Source organism: Anomaloglossus baeobatrachus, chromosome 2 (genome assembly GCF_048569485.1).
Source record: "Anomaloglossus baeobatrachus isolate aAnoBae1 chromosome 2, aAnoBae1.hap1, whole genome shotgun sequence".
Taxonomy (NCBI): domain Eukaryota; kingdom Metazoa; phylum Chordata; class Amphibia; order Anura; family Aromobatidae; genus Anomaloglossus; species Anomaloglossus baeobatrachus.
This window is the reverse complement of record NC_134354.1, coordinates 624,341,962-624,363,893: the sequence shown is the minus strand read 5'-3', so window position 1 is coordinate 624,363,893 and position 21,932 is coordinate 624,341,962. Positions and strand designations below refer to the sequence as shown.

At 41.8% G+C, this 21,932-nt stretch overlaps 1 protein-coding gene across 2 annotated transcripts in view; it reads left to right on the top strand.

Moving 5' to 3' along the window:
• Positions 1 to 21,932, top strand: part of EPSTI1 (epithelial stromal interaction 1) — a 209,413-nt gene that overhangs the window by 10,212 nt on the left and 177,269 nt on the right. For both annotated transcript variants that reach the window (XM_075334383.1, XM_075334382.1), the window contains exons 3-5: positions 8,479 to 8,562; positions 12,925 to 12,998; positions 20,156 to 20,239. In XM_075334383.1, coding sequence (XP_075190498.1) covers positions 8,479 to 8,562; positions 12,925 to 12,998; positions 20,156 to 20,239 — 242 coding nt within the window. The remainder of the gene's footprint in view (positions 1 to 8,478; positions 8,563 to 12,924; positions 12,999 to 20,155; positions 20,240 to 21,932) is intronic.

Here is a 21,932-nt window from a genome sequence, read left to right as displayed (position 1 = left end):
GCTACGTAAACACATAGCCTATCTCCTTATTACCCCGATGGCCACCACACCAGAGGAATTCGGGATGAGTCGGGTAGAGTCCCGGAACTGTCGCATCTAATGAATGCACCAATACTGGGCGGCTGCTGGCTGATATTGTTAGGCTGGGGGGCTCCCCATAACGTGGAGCTCCCCGTCCTGAGAATACCAGCCTTCAGCCGTGTGGCTTTACCATGACTGGTATCCAAATTGGGGGGGACCGCTCGTCGTTTTTTTTTAATTTTTTTTTTTTACTGCTCGATATAGACACGCCCACTGGCGGCTGTGATTGGTTGCAGTGAGACAGTTGTCACTCAGCGTGGGGGCGTGTCTCACTGCAACCAATCATAGGCACCGGTGGGCGGAGAAAATAGGGAATACGAGATTGAATAATGAGCGGCCGGCATTTTCAAAATAGTAAAAGCTGCTGGAGCTTTTATAACAGCTGTCCAACGCCGCGACGGTAATCGGGGATCGGTGAGTATGAGAGAGGGGGAGAGACTGACCGACGGACTGAGGGAGATTGACTGACATACACAGAAAAAAAAGAGTGACCGACATCGCTTCAAAAAAGCACAAAACGGACACGGACCAAACGGAGATGCATCCATGTCACGTACGTGTGCTCACGGACCCATTGAGTTTAATGTGTGTGTGTGCGTGTTCCGTGAGGAAAACGGACATGAATCCGTGTATTACGGACAAACAAATGTATCACGCACACGGTGTGAAGGGGGCCTGTGAGTGGTTGGGCTGGAGCACTGAAGCAGTCTGGCTGTGCGAAGCAAAAAGAAACCCATATCTGCGTGGACTGGTATGTCCTGGACTTTGTGCAATGCTGGACTTTCTTTCCTTTTGTATTGTTGCTCTAATGTAAGATTCTACCCTTATGTTTGTTTTGTCTAGTGTTCATAAAACACTGACCTTTTTGGACTGAAAACCTGAGGATGCTTCTTTATTGCGTCCCTGCCATCGCCTACCAGAGTTGGATCCCTACACTATGTACAGGGTGGGCCATAAGTATGGATACACCCTGATAAAATGGAAGTGGTTGCTGATATTACCTTAGGGGTACTTTACACGTGGCGACATCGTTAGCATCGGCTAGTGATGTCGAGCGTGATAGTACCCGCCCCCGTCGCACATGCGATATCTGGTGATCGCTGCCGTAGCGAACATTGTCGCTACGGCAGCATCACACACACATACCTTGTCGGCGACGTCGCGGTGACCGCCGAACAATCCCTCCTTCAAGTGGGAGGTGCGTTCGGCGTCACCGCGACATCACTAAGCGGCCGGCCTATAGAAGCGGAGGGGCGGAGATGAGCCGGACGTAACATCCCGCCCACCTTCTTCCTTCCGCATTGACGGTGGACGCAGGTAAGGAGATGTTTGTCGTTCCTGCGGCTTCACACACAGCGATGTGTGGTGCCGCAGGAACGACAAACAACATCGTACCTGCAGCTGGAGCGACATTATGAAAATGAACAACGTGACACAGATCAGTGATTTTTGACTGTTTTGTGCTCGTTCATCGTCGCTCCTAGGATTTACACATTGCGATGTCGCTACCGGCGCCGAATGTGCGTCACAACAACCGTGACCCCGACAATATTTCGGTAGCGATGTCGCAACATGTAAAGTACCCCTTACTGTTTGTGGCATATTAGTACATGGGAGGGGCCAAACATTTGAGACTGGGTGGCGGCCATCTACAAAGCAGCCATTTTGAATTCAACTTTACTTTTATCAATGGGAAGAGGGTCATGTGACACATCAAACACACAGAGAATTGCACAAGAAAAACAATGCTCATTTTTAACGTACCTTTATTCATTATCGAGTTATTGACACGTTTGTGACATGGAAGAACGACAGTAACCCACAAAAGGTTGTGCTCAAAGTGCTGCCCATTGTGTTGAATTGTCAACGCGATTCTCTTCTCACACTCTTGACACACCAAGAGCAATACCACAGATTGAGGATCCAGTATATGGGGCACCTGGCACAATGGATATAGGAGGTCTGTGGTAGCATTTCTTCTGCTCATTTAGATACAAGAAAAAACATGGATTTCTCTGGAATAAGACATTGAATTGCAGATTTTTAAAATTCAAATGTCAAAATTCCCATAACATTTAGGTAATAAGTCAGTTGAATAACCTGATACTTGTGACTCAATGTCTAGTACCAGACAAATATACATTTTTTCTTAAAAAGCTGTCATGTAAACCTAATAGATACTCAGCTGAACAACTCTATGCGTATAATATCTGGTGCTATTAGACCTAAACCTGTTCACTGGTTACCTGTCCTGAGTCATATCGCACCCGCAAATCTGAGAAGACAAAAGCCTCTACTTAAAGAATACACTAAGGTAGTGAATAATGAAAAACTCTCAATACACCAAAATATCAGAGATGTTATAATACAACGATTGAAATCAAGACATCCACCCATCCGAACTGCAATCACCTTGCATGATCAAGACTTCAATGTAGAAGAGAAATGGCAAGAACTTTGGGTCAGTGTAATAGACGGTGAGCTCCAAACGTTCCCTAACTTACAAAACCCACAACCAGACTTCAATCTACCAAGGAAACATGGGTTACTCTAAATCGTATCAGAACAAACTTTGGTGTCCGTGCAGATCTTATGTATAAGTGGGGAAAATTTGACTCTCTGACCTGTGACTGTGGAGCAGACCGTCAAACTATCCAGCACATTGTTGAGGAGTGGCCCCTGAGATCTTACCATGGTGCCAAGAATGATTTCTATATTCTAAATGATAATGCTGTTGCATACATAGAAAACCTGGATATACGACTTTGATTTTTATCCTTTTTGATACTTTCAATCATTGTTTATTGTCCAGTGTTTATCTTTATATGATGGTAAGATATAAGTTCATACGATTAAATAAATAAAATTTTCAGCTGGGATTATTTAAAAAAAATATTTGTGTCTAGATATAGCTATTACATACTTTTTCTGATGCCCCCTAATGCTCTTTGAATTCCCTCTCAAAATAACAAAGTCCAATTTTTTTGTCTGGCCTTCACAATAGACGGGATTACTTCACCACCCTCCATACCGGGGATCCAGCGGGTCGGACTGAGGTATTGGGTATGTGTGGCCACCGCTAGACACATTAAGTACACAAGTATAGTACAGCAATATCTATTCCCAGAAGGATTTTTTTTTTTTTAAGAATTATTACATTTTGTGGGATGCGATCTTAACAGAGTTTTGTGTATTTAATTGCAGAACAGTCCTTTTTATTGTACCAATGTAATATCTTGCATTTATGGTAGAAACTTTTTTTTACTGTGATTTTTTTTTTTTCTTTTAATTCTTTTTTAACTAATGTTCAAACATTACTTTGAATAATTCATGCACTTGGAAACAAGCTCAACAGCGCGCTGTAGAGAACATTAAGGAGGTTGTTCATTAAAATGACATTTCAGGGGAAAAACAGACAATTAGGAACACGTTTCATCTTCTAGTCAGATGGTCAAACTGTGAATCCTGTTTCTGAAATGCTATGATTACATTACACCACTTTTACAATCTGCTAACCTTTAATGTTACAAAATGAGACAAAATTTCCAAATTGCTTCTTCTTTACTGTTGTTTATTATTGTGCAAGACGTCTTATAACCTGGAAAGCTGAAGCGTAGCACTACAAAGATCTTCCCACTGCGATCTTAGCCTGCATGCCAAAAACACAAGCTTTTTATTTTATAAAACTGATTAAACTGACAAAGTGCCTTACTATTCATGCTAAAATTACACGAAAGTTCATAAATACAAATCATTACTATTGAAGAGGTTTTAAACAAATAATTATGCCCATAACTGCTAAAAAACGGTGGTTTAATTTTTATTGTATCTAAAATGAAAAAATATCTTGATTAAAATGTTCTACTCGTTTGTGTCTAGAGTTCCTGTTCAAATAAAAAAAGAAATCCATGGCACTAAAATTGCAATGAATGACTCATATTTTTTCCCGCATGCCAATAGATGACAAATAATTATATACAAAAGATGGCAACATTTCTGTCCCCAGTGCTGAAGGAATTATTCCATAATAGTACCTCTTTTTTGTGGAATAAATGTTTAGCCATTTAATGACTAATAAATAATTAATTGCTCATTGCATTTGGAGTGCCCCCTTTTATTTTTCTATTTGCCTTTATGAATTACAGGAGGCTTTCACATGGCACTAATGCGGGCGTCACATGAGACGATCTATCATGCGATATGTCGTCGGGGTCACGGTTTTCGTGACGCATATCCGACATAATTTGCGACGTCGTTTTGTGTGACACCTATGAGCACCTCAGAACGATCGCAAATCGGTTACAAATCATGTATCGTTTACACGTCGTTTATTTTTAAAAAATCATTTATTCTTCTTTGCGCCGGTTGTTCATCATACCCGGAGTAGCGCACATCGCTCCATGGGACACCCCGTGAACGATGAACTGCAGCTTACCTGCGGCCGCCGGCAATGCTGAGGGAAAGAGGTGGGCGGGATTTTACGTCCCGCTCATCTCCGCCCCTCCGCTTCTATTGGCTGGCGGCTGTGTGACGTCGCTGTGACGCCGAACATCCCACCCCCTTCAGGAAGTTGTTGTTCGCCGCCCACAGCAATGTCGCTCAGCAGGTAAGTACGTGTGATGGGGTTTAACGACTTTGTGCGACACGGGCAGCGATTTGCCCGTGAAGCACAAACGACGGGGGCGGGTATGATGGCACGTGCGATCGCATGATAGATTGTATCGTGTGACGCCCGCCTAAGGAGAGGCATTGTATCCCAATCTGGGAGCAAATTATCAATTGAACAGATGCCTGAATCTAGTGGTCGGTCACTTACTGGAGTTCTTGCTTTAGTTTTCATAAAATCACTGTTTTATCTGCTGCAGCTCTGCTAGTCTTTTCAATGATGAGCTTCATCTAACCCCACCTGTGCCATTGATTGACATCTTTCAGCCTATACTGTGTAGAAATAAGCCTACACTGTGTAGAAAGGCAGGAAATGGTCGATGAGAGGGGACTGTTGACACTGGACTATATAGCAGGAGCTCATTGTCACATCTCTACCCGAGTCTGCTACTGCAACTTTTGCCCCAGTCACCAGGCACCACGATATTGCCACTGTAGGTAGTGCCTGAGATAGGGGAGGAGTCAGCATCACTAGTTCTGGTGGGAACAGTCTCCATCCATCCAACACACTTGGTATGCCTGGGACTTGCAGTACATGACTGTGCTGGTGTGTGCCTTCCACTGAAGTTATCAACTTCCAGCTCCAGCCAATTGTAAAGCACCACACCCTTTTTATACTTGCAGTGGTCTGCTGACCCTTGCCAGATATAGCTTTAGTATTATTACTGCTGCATCTCTGGTTCACACCTTGCCCTTGTACTTTAGTTCCCTGTGTTTTTGACATCTGCCTGTTTACTGTCAATTCGCCTGCCTGCCGTTTTTGTACCTTGCTGTCATCTCCGGTTTGACCTTAGCCTGATTTCCTTACTAAGCTTTTGCCTGCAGTTTTGCCCCTTTTTATACCTCCTAGTTATGACCCTGCCTGAAGACTATTCATCTCTGGGTTGCAGCCTTCAATAAGACATTAACCTTCTGGACCTTGTAGTAATTCCAGATCCCTGTACAGGGGTTAAAGGGTTTTGGAGTTCTTGGGACCCTGCTGAGTGGGGAGCTAGCCTCTAGTCTGTTTGTGACAGTCACCCTGTGTCTACAGTCCTGAACAGACGTCGTACTCATCATTGAGAGGACTTGCAGATCTGCAGCAGATTACATTTCAGCAATAAGCCCAATACACGTGCCAGTGCTACCATTCAGAATTCTTCCCTAATTTTATGCTGCTCAGCTGGCACAGCATAAACCTGGTGACAAATTCCGTTTAAAGCTATGTTAGTTAATAGCAGCAGGGAGGAAGGGGTTGTTTCCGCTGCCGTGGAGATAAACAGGACATGAATCCTAGTGTTAATCTTCATGATTTTTATTCTACGCGTTTCACAATCCAAACAAACTCCTTCATCAGAAATCAAAAACCACCGATGTACATCAAGATACAGTGCACAGGAGATCCTTATATACAAGATACAGGGTCTGAAAAAAAGGCAGAAGTGGCCGGGAGACAGACTCTGTAGGATGCATTGTATATAAGGATTTCCTGTGCACTGTATCTCGATGTACATCGGTGGTTTTTGATTCCTGATCAAGGAATTTATTTGGACTCTGAAACGCGTAGGATAATAAAAATCACAAAGATTAACCCTTGGATTCTTGTCCTGTTTATCTCCACGGCAGCGCAATGAAACCTTTCTTCCCTTCTGCTATTAGCTTGCATCTACTGGGTACGTGGCAGCCTACGTGGTTTGACTTTATGCTCCTATGGTAGTTGTGACTCTCACAACTCCCAGAAGTGAGTTTTTCCGAACTTCTTTTTTCCTGCTCCACTAGGATAATACATCATTTCTGCCACTTTGTCTCCTACAGAATTTATTTTAAGGCTATGTTCACACGGGTCATTCCTGAAATCTCATACACACACATACACACACACATACACACATATAGACACACACACACACACCCCTGCGTTTTTTCCTGACTGTTTTGTCAACCTCCTTGGTTTATGATGCATTTTTGAAGGAATGAGCATGTCAATTCTTTCAGCGTTTTTACCACGGTTGTGCCGCAGTTTTACTGCGTTTTTTTACCCATACAAATCAATGAGGAAGTGCAAAACTGCGGCAAATAAAACGAGGCAAAATCGCAGGTTATTACCTGGCAAAACCTGAGGTTTTACTGCAGAAAAACCTGAGCAAAAACACCTTGTGTGAACATAGCCTAAGAATTCCTATTCGTCTCCAGGCAGCAAATAAGCTATGTAATCTTATAATGCAGGTATATTTCCCTCCACTTATCCTCTATGTTTTACTAATTTACATCCCATAAGTTACACAACTGGGTACTGTTATAGAATAACCAATAAGTCTACTACTATATAATATTTCTTGTGGCTCCCTAGGTGCAGAAGCCTTTGTGAAGTTTGACTTTTTATTTTGCTGTGACTTTTGACCTTTTGAATTGCTCACACTGGCTCTGTGCATCAAACATCAGTATAGTATTATATTATAATATTATAATATTATAAGATAATATTATAAGATTGGAAGGTCAAAGGTTATGATCAAGGCCCAGTGGGTATAATAATAGGGACACTTGTTACTAACACTGTGGCTGCCATTGATCTTCTATCCCTGATGAAGAAGGTTAAGATATTCTGCACAGTATAATTAGCACTGCCCGCATTCCCCACCAAATAAAAGCAGCCAATATCAGTGCCATAGTATCAGCGATGTTTAAAGGGAACCTGTCAGGTCCAGTATGCACTCAGAACCACAAGCAGTTCTGGGTGCATATTGCTAATCCCTGCCTGATCTTACTCACCTCCCTGCTGCCATTGCCGCCCGACACTGGATTTCGGCTCAGTGTGCATGACCCCGGAGTTTTGGTTTTGCGCACTACTTCAGTTTGAAGCCAGGATGCGTAAACCCGGCTTCATAGTGCGCATGAACCAAACTCCGAGTTCATGCGCACTGAACTGAAATCCAATGTCGGGCAGCGATGGTGGTGGAGAGGTGAGTAAGATCATCCTCTGACACTCCGCATCATTAGTATGTTAGCACACCCACAGGGACGTACTAACATGCTAATGGAGCCGACTAGCAAGGAAAGCAACGCCCTTGGGACTGGTTCCCTCGCTCATTAGCATACGATAAAAGATCTTTAGAAATGCTTTTTCTGAAGATCTCTTCATCTATGCTAGTGTATACAGGGACAGTTAGTCAGGGATTAGCAATATGCACCCAGAACTGCTTGTGGTTCTGGGTGCATATTGGACCTGACAGGTTCCCTGTAATTATATTCTTCAAAACATTCAATACAAAGGTGGATTTTTGTATCTAAGGATGTTTGATGGATCGGGCTAATTTACAATTTATTTTGATAACCAACAAGTTTTGCAAAATACAAGGTCACAGAGCAATACAAATAACATGCTATGTGAAATATGAGTTTTGTTTCTGTACTTTTTTCGGATCTAAATTCTAACCTTAACCTTACTAATTAGAATGTACATTAACAAGTAGGAAGGGCAAGGGTGCATATGCAGCTCATAATATAGGCAGTATACTGCAGTTCTTTTAGGAAGCAGATGGAAAATTAAAAGAAAATAATTGAAATCAAGCGTTTGCATAGTAATCTTGACTCAGCCTATGCTTTTGAAATAGACATACAATTACCTAGAGCATCTGTGTTATATACAAACTGTGTTACTTTTGTAATGACTTCACAGTGACATTTGTCATTGTAGCTGGGTTTTAAGAAAACAAATTAACAATGCAGGCAAATTTTGTTACTGTCTTCAAGTGGCAAGAGAAGAGCAAGAGGAATATGATCACTACAAGCAATCTCAAAGCCATGGACGTATAGATCTTGCTCCGAGCAGACTAGGTTAGTAAATAAAAAGTTAAAGGTTGTCTTAAGCTGTAAAAGAATTAAATGGAAATCAAATCATTCATAGTGCAGAAATGAAATGTAACTTTGTAATATGACCTTTAAAGCTAGAAAATGGGATTTTAGGTAGTTTCTGTTTTTATAGATGTATTAAGTCAGAACTCACAATGCAAATTTCAAACACAAACTGGCTTCTATTTAGGGAATAAACCAGCTGATACAATAAAGACCCATCATACATGTTATATTGTAAATATCTTAACCCCCTCACCCCTGGGCAATTTTCTGTTTTTCTGGGTTTTTTTTTTTATTTGCTTTGCTCCCCTTCTGCTGAGAGACGTAACTTTTTTATTTTTCTGTCAATCTTGCCATATAAGGGCTTATTTTTTTGCAGGACGAGTTCTGCTTTTAAATGAAACCATAAGTTTTATCATACAGTCCCTGGCAGAAGTTCTGTCGCTTATCCATGTTATGTAAATAAAAGCTTATAACCTGACTTTAAATTCATCCATTGGTTTAATAAATTACTCTTTTGAAAGCTGAAACCCTCCCAAATTTGGTTTAGGTTATGAAAATAAAATTGCTGCAAAGCTTAAATATTGATCATTTAATGAACACAGGTCAGATTTTGGCAAGACAAAAGTTTTGTCGCCTTGTCATACAATGCACCCATCCTAGTTTACATCCTCAAATGTGCTCACTAAATGATCGGTTAATTAGTGGGTGTGTACAAAAAGAAACCCAGCACCCCAGACCTTAACTTAAACTGCAACTTGACCTCTGACAACATGCCAAAAATCCACCCTGCGACCAAAGCCTTGATTATCAAGAGGCTGAAGACCAGATCCACTGCAGAGGTGGCTGGCACCTTTAATGTGTCTCAGCATCAAGTACAAAGAATTAAAAAAAAGATTTGAAGAGACTGGAGATGTTTTTGACAAGCCCAGGTCCGGCAGACCCTGCAAGACAACTGCTCAGGAGGAACGTTTGTTGGTTAGAAAATCCAAAGTCAGCCCCTCTTCCACTGCAGCAGAGCTCCAAAAGACCTGGTCGCCTCAAGTCCCTGTGTCAACTAGAGCAGTTTGTAGGATTCTGTCTCGAAATGGCCTCCATGGTTGAATCAGTGCCCAGAAGCCAGCACTAAACAAAAGGCAATTAAAAACCCCTGTGGCATTTACCAAGTCCCACAGCCTGCTAAACAGATGGATGCTGGAAAAGTGGCAGAAGGTGGATTTCTCTTTTGAATCTTAAGTTGAATTACACCACAGCTGCCGCAAATACTATAGGAGACCTACTGGAGCCCGTATGGATCCAGAAAACAGTTCAGTTTGGTGGTGGAAAGATCATGGTCTGGGGTTACATTCTGTATGGAAGTGTGCAAAACATTTGCAAGGTGAAAGGCAATATCAATAGCCAAAAATATCAAGAAGTATTAGCTACCGCTTACATTCCCAATCCTAAAAGGAGTCAAATTCTGCAGCAGGATGGTGCTCCATCTCATACATCCATCTCTACAACAAAGTTCCTCCTGGTAAAGAAGATCAAGGTGCTCAAGAACAGGCCAGCCCAGTCATCAGACATGAACATTATTGAGCATGTTTGGGATAAGATGAAAGAGGAAGCTTGGAAGACAAAACCAAAGAATCTAGATGAACTCTGGGAAGCATGTAAGACTGCATTATTTGCTATTCCTGATGACTTCATCAATAAATTGTATGAATCATTGTTGAACTGCATGGATACAGTCCTTCATGCTCATGGAAGTCACACAAAATATTAAATATGGCTCTAATAGAACTACAACTTCATTCACCAATGTTATGCAACATATCTTTGTATTAGAAGTTAATTATTTGTTTGAATTTCACATTACTTTCTGTGAGCGACAAAACTTTTGTCTAGCCAAAATCTGACCTTTTCTGTGTTCATTAAATGATCAATATTTCAGCTTTGTAGCAACTTTATTTTTATAACCTAAACCAAATTTGGGAGGGTTTCAGCTTTCAAAAGAGTAATTTATGAAACGAATGGATGAATTTAAAGTCAGGTTCTAAGCTTTTATTTACATAACATAGATAAGCGACAGAACGTCTGTCAGGGACTGTCGGGTTTTTGCAGCTTCTTGGGAAAGGAATGTACAAATCCTGGAAATATTTTTGAGTTGGAGGCGGCAGGAGGTGAAGAGGGGTTGGATGTGTGGCTTGAAAGAGAGATCAGAGTCTAGAGTTACTCCAAGGTAGCAGGCACGTGGGGCTGGGAAAGAGAGCAGCCATTGACATTGATGGCTAGGTCAGTTGGGGGCGTTGAGTGAGGAGGAGGAAAGATAATGAATTCTGTTTTGTCCATATTCAGTTTTAGAAATTGAGTAGAGAAAAAGGATGATATAGCAGACAGACACTGTGGAATTCTGGTTAGTAAGGAGGTGATGTCAGGTCCTGAGATGTAGATCTGTCTATCATCAGCATAGAGGTGATACCAAAAGGCGTGGGACTCTATGAGCTGTCCCAGGCCGAAGGTGTAGATGGGGAACAGCAGGGGTCCTAAAACTGATCCTTGGGGCACACTGACAGATAGGGGGCGAGATGAGGAAATGGTGGGAGATGCTGAAAGTTCAGTCGGTTAGATATGAGGAGATCCAAGATAGAGCCAAGTCTGTGATGCCCAGAGACAAGAGAATTTGTAGTAGAAGGGAATGGTCTACTGTGTCAAAGGTAGAGGACAGCTCCAGGAGGAGGAGGACAGAGTAGTGTCGCTTGGCTTTAACGATTAGTAGGTCATTGGTGACTTTAGTTAGGGCAGTTTCAGTGGAATGATGCGGTCGAGAGCCAGACTGTAACCAGTCAAAGAGGGAGCAGAAGGAGAGGTGTGAGGACAGTTCAAGATGTACATGCTGTTCCAGTAGTTTTGAGGCATAGGGGAGAAGTGATATGAGACGATAGTTTGACACAGGAGGAGGGGTCAAGGGAGGGCTTTTTGAGGATGGGTGTGATGGTGGCATGTTTAAAGCATGAAGGGAATACACCAGTTGTTAGTGATAGGTTGAAATGATGGGTTAGGGCTGGGATGAAGACTGTCTTGAGATTGGGGATGAGGTGGGATGGGAGTGGGTCAAGCGGACAGGTGGTGAGATGTGATCTTGAGAGTACAGTGGAAAGATTATCTTCTGTCATGGTGGAGAAGCTGGATTTGGAGGAAGAAGGCTGAGTAATTGTGAGAAGAGGCTGTCGTGATTGTAGGCCAAAGCTTACTCTGATGTTGTCAAAGTCTTCAGCTGAGATGAAAGGAGTGGGAGGTGGTGCTGGGGGACGGAGGAGAGAGTTGAAAGTGTTGAATAGCTGTTTAGGGTTGTGAGATAGAGATCATATGAGGGATGAGAAGTAGGTTTGTTTTGCAGCATTGAGTGCAGACTTGAAAGTGGTGAGGGAGTGTTTGTATGTGACGAAGTGCTCAGTGGAATGAGACCTCTTCCATCTGTGCTCAGCAATTCTGGAAGCCCATCTCAATTCTTTAGTCTGGCTCGTGTGCCAGGGTTGCCTGTTGATTGTGCAGGTTTTGGTATGCGTGACGGGGACGGACGATTCAAGAGCTGCAGAGATGGTGGTGTTATATAAAGGGTCCAGAATAGTGCGCCTGCCAGCCCAAGCACTGCAGTCGCCGGAACTCATAGTGCGCCCGGGGCCCGCAGGACTGAAGACAGCGAGTGGTCCCCCCCAGCTGTCCAGGGGCCTCGGCATTTACCCATGTGTGCCGGGTGCTGACGCCGACCCTGCATGTAGCTGGAGTGCAGCACAGATTAATCTCAACTAAAAGCCTAGACTCTTTGATCAGGAATAGAACAGAAATTTATTGGACATTTCATAACTTTCTCAAATTCCTATGAAAAAATATTAATCACATGCTGCATTGAACCGCTGTACCCAATTAATTATATATTTTCGGAGTCAGTCCATTTTATACCGACTCCAAGAAAATGGACACCGACTCCAACTTCATAGCTCTTCTAAACAGTAAAAACATCATACATTGCCAAAAAGATATGGAATTTTTTGTTCTGGTGTCCTATTAACATTGTGTTCTTACTGATTGTTAAGAAATATTGTTTAATTTTTATTTCTAGGTAAATGACTTTGTAAATACAATACAACATTTATCCTGTACCGATCTTAAAAAAAATCATTATAACTCAGAACTGCAATCTACAGGTTCTCCTGCAGAAAGCTTTTTCTAGCAATTTCCCTCTCATTAAATAGAAGTGTAGCTAAATTGTTAGGGATGAGTCTAGTGAGAAGTTTGACTGCTTGTGATTGCAAAGAGCAAAACTGTAATTTTGTTGGCTTTTTTATGCTATGTGTTTTTTAGGAGGACATGTATCTGAATCAGAAGCGCGACAGCAGCAGCAACGGATACAGTCGCAGTCCAAGTATCAGAAAATGGTTTGCATGTGTTTCTTAATATCTTCTTTACATTTGTACTTGTGCACTTTCTTAACCCTTTAGTGAACTAGCCAAATTTAATTTTTGTGTTTTCATTTTTTCTCCCCTTCTTTTTTATTTTTCTGTCTATATACACATATGAAATCTTTTTTTTTTTTTTTGTTTTTTGTTTTTTTAAATGACACCATTTGTTTTACCACATAGCGTACTGTAAAAAGGGAAAGAAATTCCAAGTGGAGAAAAATTCTAACCCACCCCTCCCCAGAAATCTGCCATTTTTTTGCTGTCATAGCAACCCATCGGCGATCACAGGTGTGAAGATTGGCAATTAAAATGGTTCAAACCATGTCGGCGTGTGTTAAATCCTGCTGTCAGAGTTTGTCAGCAGGGTTTAACAGGTTAACAATCTTGGGCATGGGCTGCTCCATCCTCGATTGTTAGTGGTAGGTCCTGGCTGTAACAGGCTTTACCTGCTGGGCATGGGATGAGCTCATCCTGTGAGCCAACTCCATACACCCACTTCTGACTCACGTTGGAGGATTTCGAAAAGGGGTTGAAGGGAACCTGTCATGTCAAAAAATGCTATTAATCTGTCAGCAGGTTTTTCCTACCTCATCTGAGAGCAGCATAATGTAGGCAGAGAGATCCTGAATCCAATAATGTATCACTTAGATTACTGGGTGGAGCTGTTCTAACACAATCAGAATTTTTAGATTTAGGCTATGTGCGCATGTTGCGTACTAGCCCTGCAGAAATATCTGCAGCGATCTGAAGAGCACACGTGCGCTTGAAATCGCTGCAGAAAATGTCCGTAGAGAAAAAAAAGCCGATTCCATGCGCTCTGCCTGCAGCTCCTGCCATAGACAGAGCAGGAGCTGCCGGCAAAGCGCACGGAAGAAGTGACATGTCACTTCTTAGAACGCGCGCTTCGGGCAGCAGCCCAGCGTAACTGCATGTAATTACGCTACGTGCACACATAGCCTTAGCCACGTAGCAGAGCTGAGAAAGCTGCCCCCGCGCACACCAGGCTCTCTATAGGGATTGTGCATTGATAGTGACGTGCCAATCAGAGGAGGGAGTGTGCCGGACTGCCGTGAACCTGGCATTGTTATTCGAGCAATGAGAAATCCTGCTGGTTAAACAAACATAGAAAATAAATAACAGATCAGACCTTGTCAAAACAGTCAGCCCTGAATTCTCTGTGTTAACCCCTGCAGCATGCTGTCTTCAGCTTATAAAGCAAAATCCTGCTGACAGATTCCCTTTAACCATTTAAATGTCACTGCCAATCACTGACAGCGGCATAGCAATCACCAGTTTACACGTTCACCAACTCTCATCGGGTCTCCCAATATGCAATAACCTTTGGCTGATGGGTTGTCATGAGAGAATGGGGGCTTGCTTAAGGCCGCCATGGTTGCCAACTTTGTTCTACTGGAGAGATGGAGAATGTCATAGTGTTTATATAGTGCAATAAAGTTATATTTTCTTGGCCTAAAAATATGATCAAAACATCATATTTGTCCCAAAAATGTGTCAATAAAAATATTAGCTTGCCATACAAAAATCAAGCCCTCCTGTGGCTCCATCAACAGAAAAATAAAACCAGGCTCCTGCCTGGCTCTCAGGACAAGATGACTCAAATCAATATGCTTTTTTGTACAATATTTTGACTTTTTCTTCACCACGTCCTTAAAAAAATTATACATGTTAGCCATCACAATAATTATACTAACATGGAGAGCCATGTTACATGTTACCATGACATTTGTGCCACACAATGAATGCTGTAAGAAGAAAACCCCCAAAACGAATGGCTTTTGGGAAGGAAGAAGCGTCAATTAAATATTAAATATTCTTCGTCTGAGACCCACTACGTTTCCACCCTTCCCCCACCCCCCCTTATACTTGGCATGATGTAATGGACAATTTATAATAAGAAGTTACACCATTGGTGAGAGACACTTGTTTCTTCTACTTGGAGTTTTTGAACAAGGTGATTAAGATGATTAGTCACTCAGTTATGTCCCTCCGGCTTCTCCCCGCCCGGCTTTGCTTGACTAACAGGCCTCTCCCTATACACAGACCTGTCATCTCGGTCACCTTTTCACTTGCCCCTGTCGAACATGTTCTTCTCTGAAATGCCACATTGTTTTAGAGTAAAACCAATATTTTCAGACATTAAAGAATTACACGGTATAGATGTTATATGTGGGCACTGTGTGAAGTTCTGTTTGAGATTATTTAGATGCTCTTTCACTCTACAATTGAGTACTATATAGCGGCATTGTTTGAACTCTGTATGTCAGCCTAGTTAGACTCTGTATAGTTGGTGACATTAGTATCTAGAAAGGAAGTCACAAACCTTTCATCACAATAGTGACACAATACATAAAGTCTAAATCACGGCTTGCTTTTGCCTTTTACAGTGTTAGGCTAGCGCCACACATCCGTGCTGCCGGCACGTGTTTGTCATTTTTTACACGTACCGGCGGCACGGAGACACTTTAACCAATGCTACCCTATTGTAGCAGGCACACACACGTAAAACCACACGGAACGTGTGTCCGTGTGCGTTTGTACGTGTGTGCTTTTTTGAAAGCGCTGACATGTCAGTGTTTTCTCCCGCAGCACGGGTGTCACACGGCCCGCACCCGTACCACACGGGTGTAGTGTGGATGCGGTCCCGTGTGACACGCACCGGAGAAACCACACATGTCAGTGAAAAATAAAAAAACATTAACTCACCTTCTCCAGCCCTTCTGTCTCTGCCGCTGCTGCCTCTTGCTGCCGACCGCCGCTCATTATTCTCATTGAATATTCACTTCACTGCCTGGCAGCAGCAGCAGCGGGGAGACGGGAGGGCTGGAGACCGAGGATCAGCACCACGGACAGCAGCGCGGACATCAGGAAGGACCAGGTGAGTATAATAATTACCGGTTCTACGTGTGCTATCGCGGATAGCACACGTAGAACACACGTGTCCCGCACGTACCAGAGACACGTACTTACCTGCACGCAACATGCAGGGAAAATACGTGTCTCTCGGCACGTGCGTGAATTTCACGTGAGTGTGGCAGAAGCCTAAGAGAACCTGTCTCAATTTTTTTGCTAGCCCATTTCAGAGTATCATGAACTGGAGGCAGAGACCAGACATGTATCACTTACTGGGCTGTTTACTGGAGTTTTAATAATATTAGTGTTTCATCAGGTTTACTAGTCCTTTATTAATAATGTACTGCTGATAAAATACTTATGCTATCAAAACTACCGTAGGGCGGCACAGTGGCTCAGTGGTTAGCACTGCAGTCTTACTTCAAATTAGAAATGTGGTGTAGTTCTCCTGAATCACTATGTTGCTTACCTCACGTGCAGGGCATTGCAGGACCTTAGGTATCCATGGTTATGACCACCAGCAACTAAATAACTGACTATATGCATGGTCGTAACCATGGATTCCTAAGGTCCTGCAATACCTTGAACATTAGGAAGGCGACATAGTCAATCAGTAGAACTATACTACATTTCTAATTTGCTATTATTATTATTATTATTATTACTACACCTACTACATATTGGGATAGGATATGGAGATGGGACTAGCCCTTTAAATCCTACTCAGTGAGCATAAATTAAACAATTGTCATTTGCTACCATGTGTGAGACATCATTATAGGATAGAAACATGGTTACGGAAAAGAGTTGGAAAAAATAAGCATATTTTCACCTTCCCCTTCATAATAATATGCTACACAATGCAGCTTGCAGAATGTTTTGTCAGAAATTAAACCTGTTGGAGTTTTATTATGCTCCATTCTTATATAAAAAAGAGGCTTGATATTTAAATACTAGACGATTAAATTAGAAATGTTAAAAGGTTCTTTATTATGATAAAGAAATACACAACAGAACATTTGCTGCATTACAATCATAGACACAAAAGACGCAGGGGACAATTATTTGCTAGGGAAATATTTTTCATCCTTTTTTAATGAACAAAGTCATTTATTAAATCTGTGTATTACAGTGATATATTATATAATCATAACCGAACAGCAAGAGTAATAATGCAAGTGATTATTACCACTGTCACTTCTCCTTTGTCTATATTTAACACTGTAATGTCACCACATTTCTGCTTGGTTTGAAGTCTTTGTTGTGAATATTCTGAATGCATCTAATGACATAGAAAGGTATATACAGCCTGGGCTGACATTGACTGTCATCATCAACACATGGGCTATTATTGCATAAAATGCTTGCTTTTATTAAAATCTAGCCAACATGTTTTAAAGGGTTATTCCCATATCCAAGATCCTATCCCAATATGTAGTAGTAGTAGTAGTAATAATAATAATAATAATAATAATAATAATAATAATAATAGCAAATACCTCCAATTAGAAATGTAGTATAGTTCTTCTGATTCACTATGTTGATTACCTATGTGCAGGGCATTACAGGACCTTGGGTAGCCATGGTTACGATCACACATATCGTGACAGTTAGTTGCTTATGGTCATAACCATGGCTACGTAAGGTTCAGCAATGCCCTGCACATGGAGTAAGTGAATCAGAACTATATTTTAAAAAGCTGTAATGTTTTAATTTATACAGTGATCACACTTAATTAGGATATATAATCCTTTTAAACACCTATTTTTATTTTAGCACTTGTACAGTTATGCAAAATTAATCTGAACTATTCTATTTTGTTTAATGCCAGACTTTTCTTAAAAAAAAACCAAAATAACTACCAGTACAAAAAGTTTTTCACTCTTGGATAGTGCACCCATCCTTCCAGAATGATGATTACCCCTACACAATAACCACCCACGTCACCCTTGGATAAATGGAGTCTTGTCAACAGAACATGACTGTTCAAACCAAGCACAGCGTCTTATAAGGATATAGCCTTAATACAAAATTGTACTAGGAGTTGGTACATTTGCCAGAAAATTTGATTTATTCAACTAAGTCAGTGATGAGATTAGTAAACCCAGAGACAAACACAGAAGAGGGCCCGCGTGGAAGTACAGCATATGAGTCCTTTGCATCATAATGTACAATTCCAAGTGCTTTGGATGTAGAAGAGGGCACTCTTAAGTTTTAAGCCCCAGTGTATAAAAAGGGGTGGCTGAGGGCACTCCCAATAGGCATATAATGTAAGTGACAATCAGGAAAGAGAGAAAAGAATATGCCATACTACTGGGATTACCAATATATACTAAACAAATGCATTTACTGCACAAAAATGTACATAAAACAATCCAAGGTGACAAGGGTTAAAAACATTTAAAAAGCACAAGAGCTTACAAAGGTAACAAATAGGTGTGCCCTTGATAAAGCTAACACCTATCTCACAATATAAGGCTAACAATAGGAACTGGCACAAAGGTACATACAATGAACTTTTAGATATACGGTAATTCCCTGCTAAAGTACATAAATGCGAAAAGCAACACTAATTGGTAGGATTGTTTTCTAATTACTGATAGATTTCATGGCTTTTTGCACCTCTCTTTCTTCATGTGTTCAATTCTTTTTCCCTTTGTTATTTCTCATTATTACACATACCTTAATTTGTGGACACCTATGGTTTGATTTCTTTGTCTGTGTGGATTGGATGGGTTGTTACCGACATCTGATGAGAAATTCATGTCAATAGCACCACTAGAAATATATTTACTTAGAAAATCGGTGACTTGTTCAATACCGTATTTTTCGGATTATGAGACGCACTTTTCCTCCCAAAAATTTAGGAGGAAACTGAGGAGTGAATCTTATAATACGAATGTAGCTTGCTGGGGTGGTGGAGAAGGGGTCACAGGAGGCAGAGGAGAAGCTGCGGACCGCTTACTGCAGGCGGTGGGCTGTGCTGGGCACTGTGCTGGACGCTGTGCTAGGTGGTGAGACCGGGGCCGCCATTTTGAAAATGTCGGCAGTGCGGGCTTCAAATAATGGCGAAAAAGGTTTTTTCAGCTCACCTGTCATCCGATGCCATACAAATTTCCGGGGTGCATGTGGTCCACCGGCCAGTCCGTGCCGGTATAGCAAAGAGAGGAAGAGGAATGATATGGACCCGGCAAAAGTTACCTGTATAGGGCCAAAGACAGAGTATTTATATGTGTCCCTCATGGAAACATATTTGTAACCTAATGGGGAGAATTCTTTATGAATTTTTTACATTTCCCTTATTTGAGTGTTTAATTGTTTCTATTCAAACTTGTTGAACCTAGCTTGTACTCACCCGACACCTGTGATTATACAACCCCTCCCCTCCTCCTCCTGCATTCCCTAAAATTTCTGTTTCCATGAGGGACACACATAAATACTGTCTTTGGCCCTATACAGGTAACTTATGATTAAGGACTTTCTTGTTTTTAATGTTATGTCCGAAACACGTAAAGTTTAACCTGTAATGTAACCCTTACACAGTGCGTTCTCTGTCTGGCATTTTCTGGCTGAATTTTAAGATTTTTTCAATAAAGGATCAAAAAAATTTTTTTACGGAATTTGTGCCAGGTCCATATCATTCCTCTTCCTCTCTTCAAATAATGGCGTCTGTAGTTGGTGCATGCACAGATGAAGTCCTGAGCTCAAGATCTCATCTGCTCACACGCCGCCTCCGGCCCATTGATTCCCCGCAGTGGACTTAAGGAAAATGGCGCCCGGAGGTGGCGCATGCGCAGATGAGATCTCAGCTTGTCATTGAGCCGAGAGCTCAATCTGTGCATGTACTGACTCTGGTAGCCATTTCTTTGAAATCTGCACCGCCGACAACTTCTGGAAGCTCCTGCCTCACAGTGCTGCAATGAGCATCTAGGACACCCGTGGCATCGCCTTACTCCAACACCGCCCCATTTCACCCCCGCTGTCGGACCCCGTATTATTTTTTCACTTTTCTTTTCTCTAAATATGGGGTGCATCTTATAATCCGTTGCATTTTATAAAACAAAAGGTATGGTACTTATTTCACCTGTTGTATATCTGTGAACTACTCAGTCAAAAAACAGACATATGAACAGCCCAATAGACTATAGTGTTTACGTTCTCTACCTGTGAATGAGGCCGTAAGGATCAAGACGCTTGGCTTATCTGTCTCTAGTTCATTTCATAGTGAGATTCTGACCATTAAATTTAAGGTTTTTGTTCAGATCCAGAGAGAAAATGACAGAAGAAAGCAAAAGGAGGAGGAAGAAGCTAAAAATCAAGAGATGAAAGACATTCAGAGAAAAAAGGTACTTTTTTTGCATAGAGGTATATTGTTCCTATTATTATTATTATTATTATTTTATTTATAGAACACCATTGATTCCATGGTGCTGTACATAGGGGGTTACATACAAAATACATGTACTAGTTACAATAGACAGACTGGTACCGAGCGACGAGGACTCTGCCCTTGGGGCTTACATTCTATAGGATATAGGGGAGGACTCTTTATTTACTATTTTACTCGTTATTACCGTGAAAAAGATTAAATTGTTTAGCAGTCTTTCTATTGCAGCATTTGGACTTAAGGGTATTAAGATTTTTAAGAGATTTATTGTAGACATATCGAGGACGTTTATAACTACTAAAGCCAAAACCTTGTAATCAATAAAATTATGATTTTTTTTTTTTCCAACAAGATAGTATATTTGTTTTATTGCTGGCTCTCAAAACACGCTTTTGCTATTGCAGTATATTTTTAATAATGTGTCTAGTTGACTGTCATTTTTTTCGATACATGCAAATTATTGATTGATTGGCTTGATATGTAAGCAAACAGACAAAAGAAATACAGAAAGAAGGAAAGCATTTTGTACAGCTTTGTGGTGCTTTCTTTATTTTTTATTTTAATGGGTCTTTTGTATCAAGGCACAAAGAGTCTGTGTAAGGCTAAGGACACATGGTGAGTAAAACGGAGCGAGTGGAATGCGATAAAAATATCGCATTCCACTCGAACCAATGTTAGGGCTCGTGCACACATTGCGTAATTGCATGTATTTATTTACGTCGTGTATTGCACAGCAGTGTAAATGCATGTGTCCTGCGTCCCCTGCACAATTTATGTAGATTGTGCATGATACGTGCGCACGTTGCTTTTTTGAACGCAGCGATTTGGATGCCAAACTTTTGACCCAAATCCGTTCGTACAAAAAACCAGCATGTCAATTAATTAATTCATTGGATGCTGCTCCCACTCTGTCTATTGTCGGGGCAGAATCCCGAGCATCAGCTGACAATGGAGGAGATGGGGAGATTAGTCCCTCCTTCAACTCTGCAGCGCCCGCCCTGTCCTCCTATGTGATCACAGGATCATATCACAGTGGCATGAGACTTGGCTAAGGGTATCGTCTCATTAAACGACGTACCAGCGTTTCCGACCACGATATGACCTGGTCAGGATCGCTGGTGCATCGCTACATGGTCGCTGGTGAGCTGCCAATCAGGCAGATCTCACCAGCGACCAGCCACCAGCGACTCTGCGCTTGGTAACCAAGGTAAATATCGGGTAACTAAGCAAAGCGCTTTGCTTGTTTACCCGATATTTACCTTGGTTACCAGTGTGCACCGCTTAGCGCTGACTCCCTGCACACATAGCTAGGGTAAATATCGGGTAACTAAGCAAAGCGCTTTGCTTGGTTACCCGATATTTACCCTGATGACCAGCGTACACCGCTTACACAGAGTCGATGCTCGTTGGTCTCTCGCAGTCAAACACGCCGATGTGTGCTGCACAGCGGGAGACCAACAAGCAAAAAATGAACCAGAACAGTGTGTAACGATCAGCAATTTCACAGCAGGGGCCATGTCGGTGCTTAGTGTCATACATAGCGAGATCGCTGATGAGGTCACTGGTACGTCACAAAACTTATGACTCAGCAGCGATCTCGCTAGCGACCTCGCTATGTGAGAAGTAGCCCTTACACTCGCAGCACAGTGGAA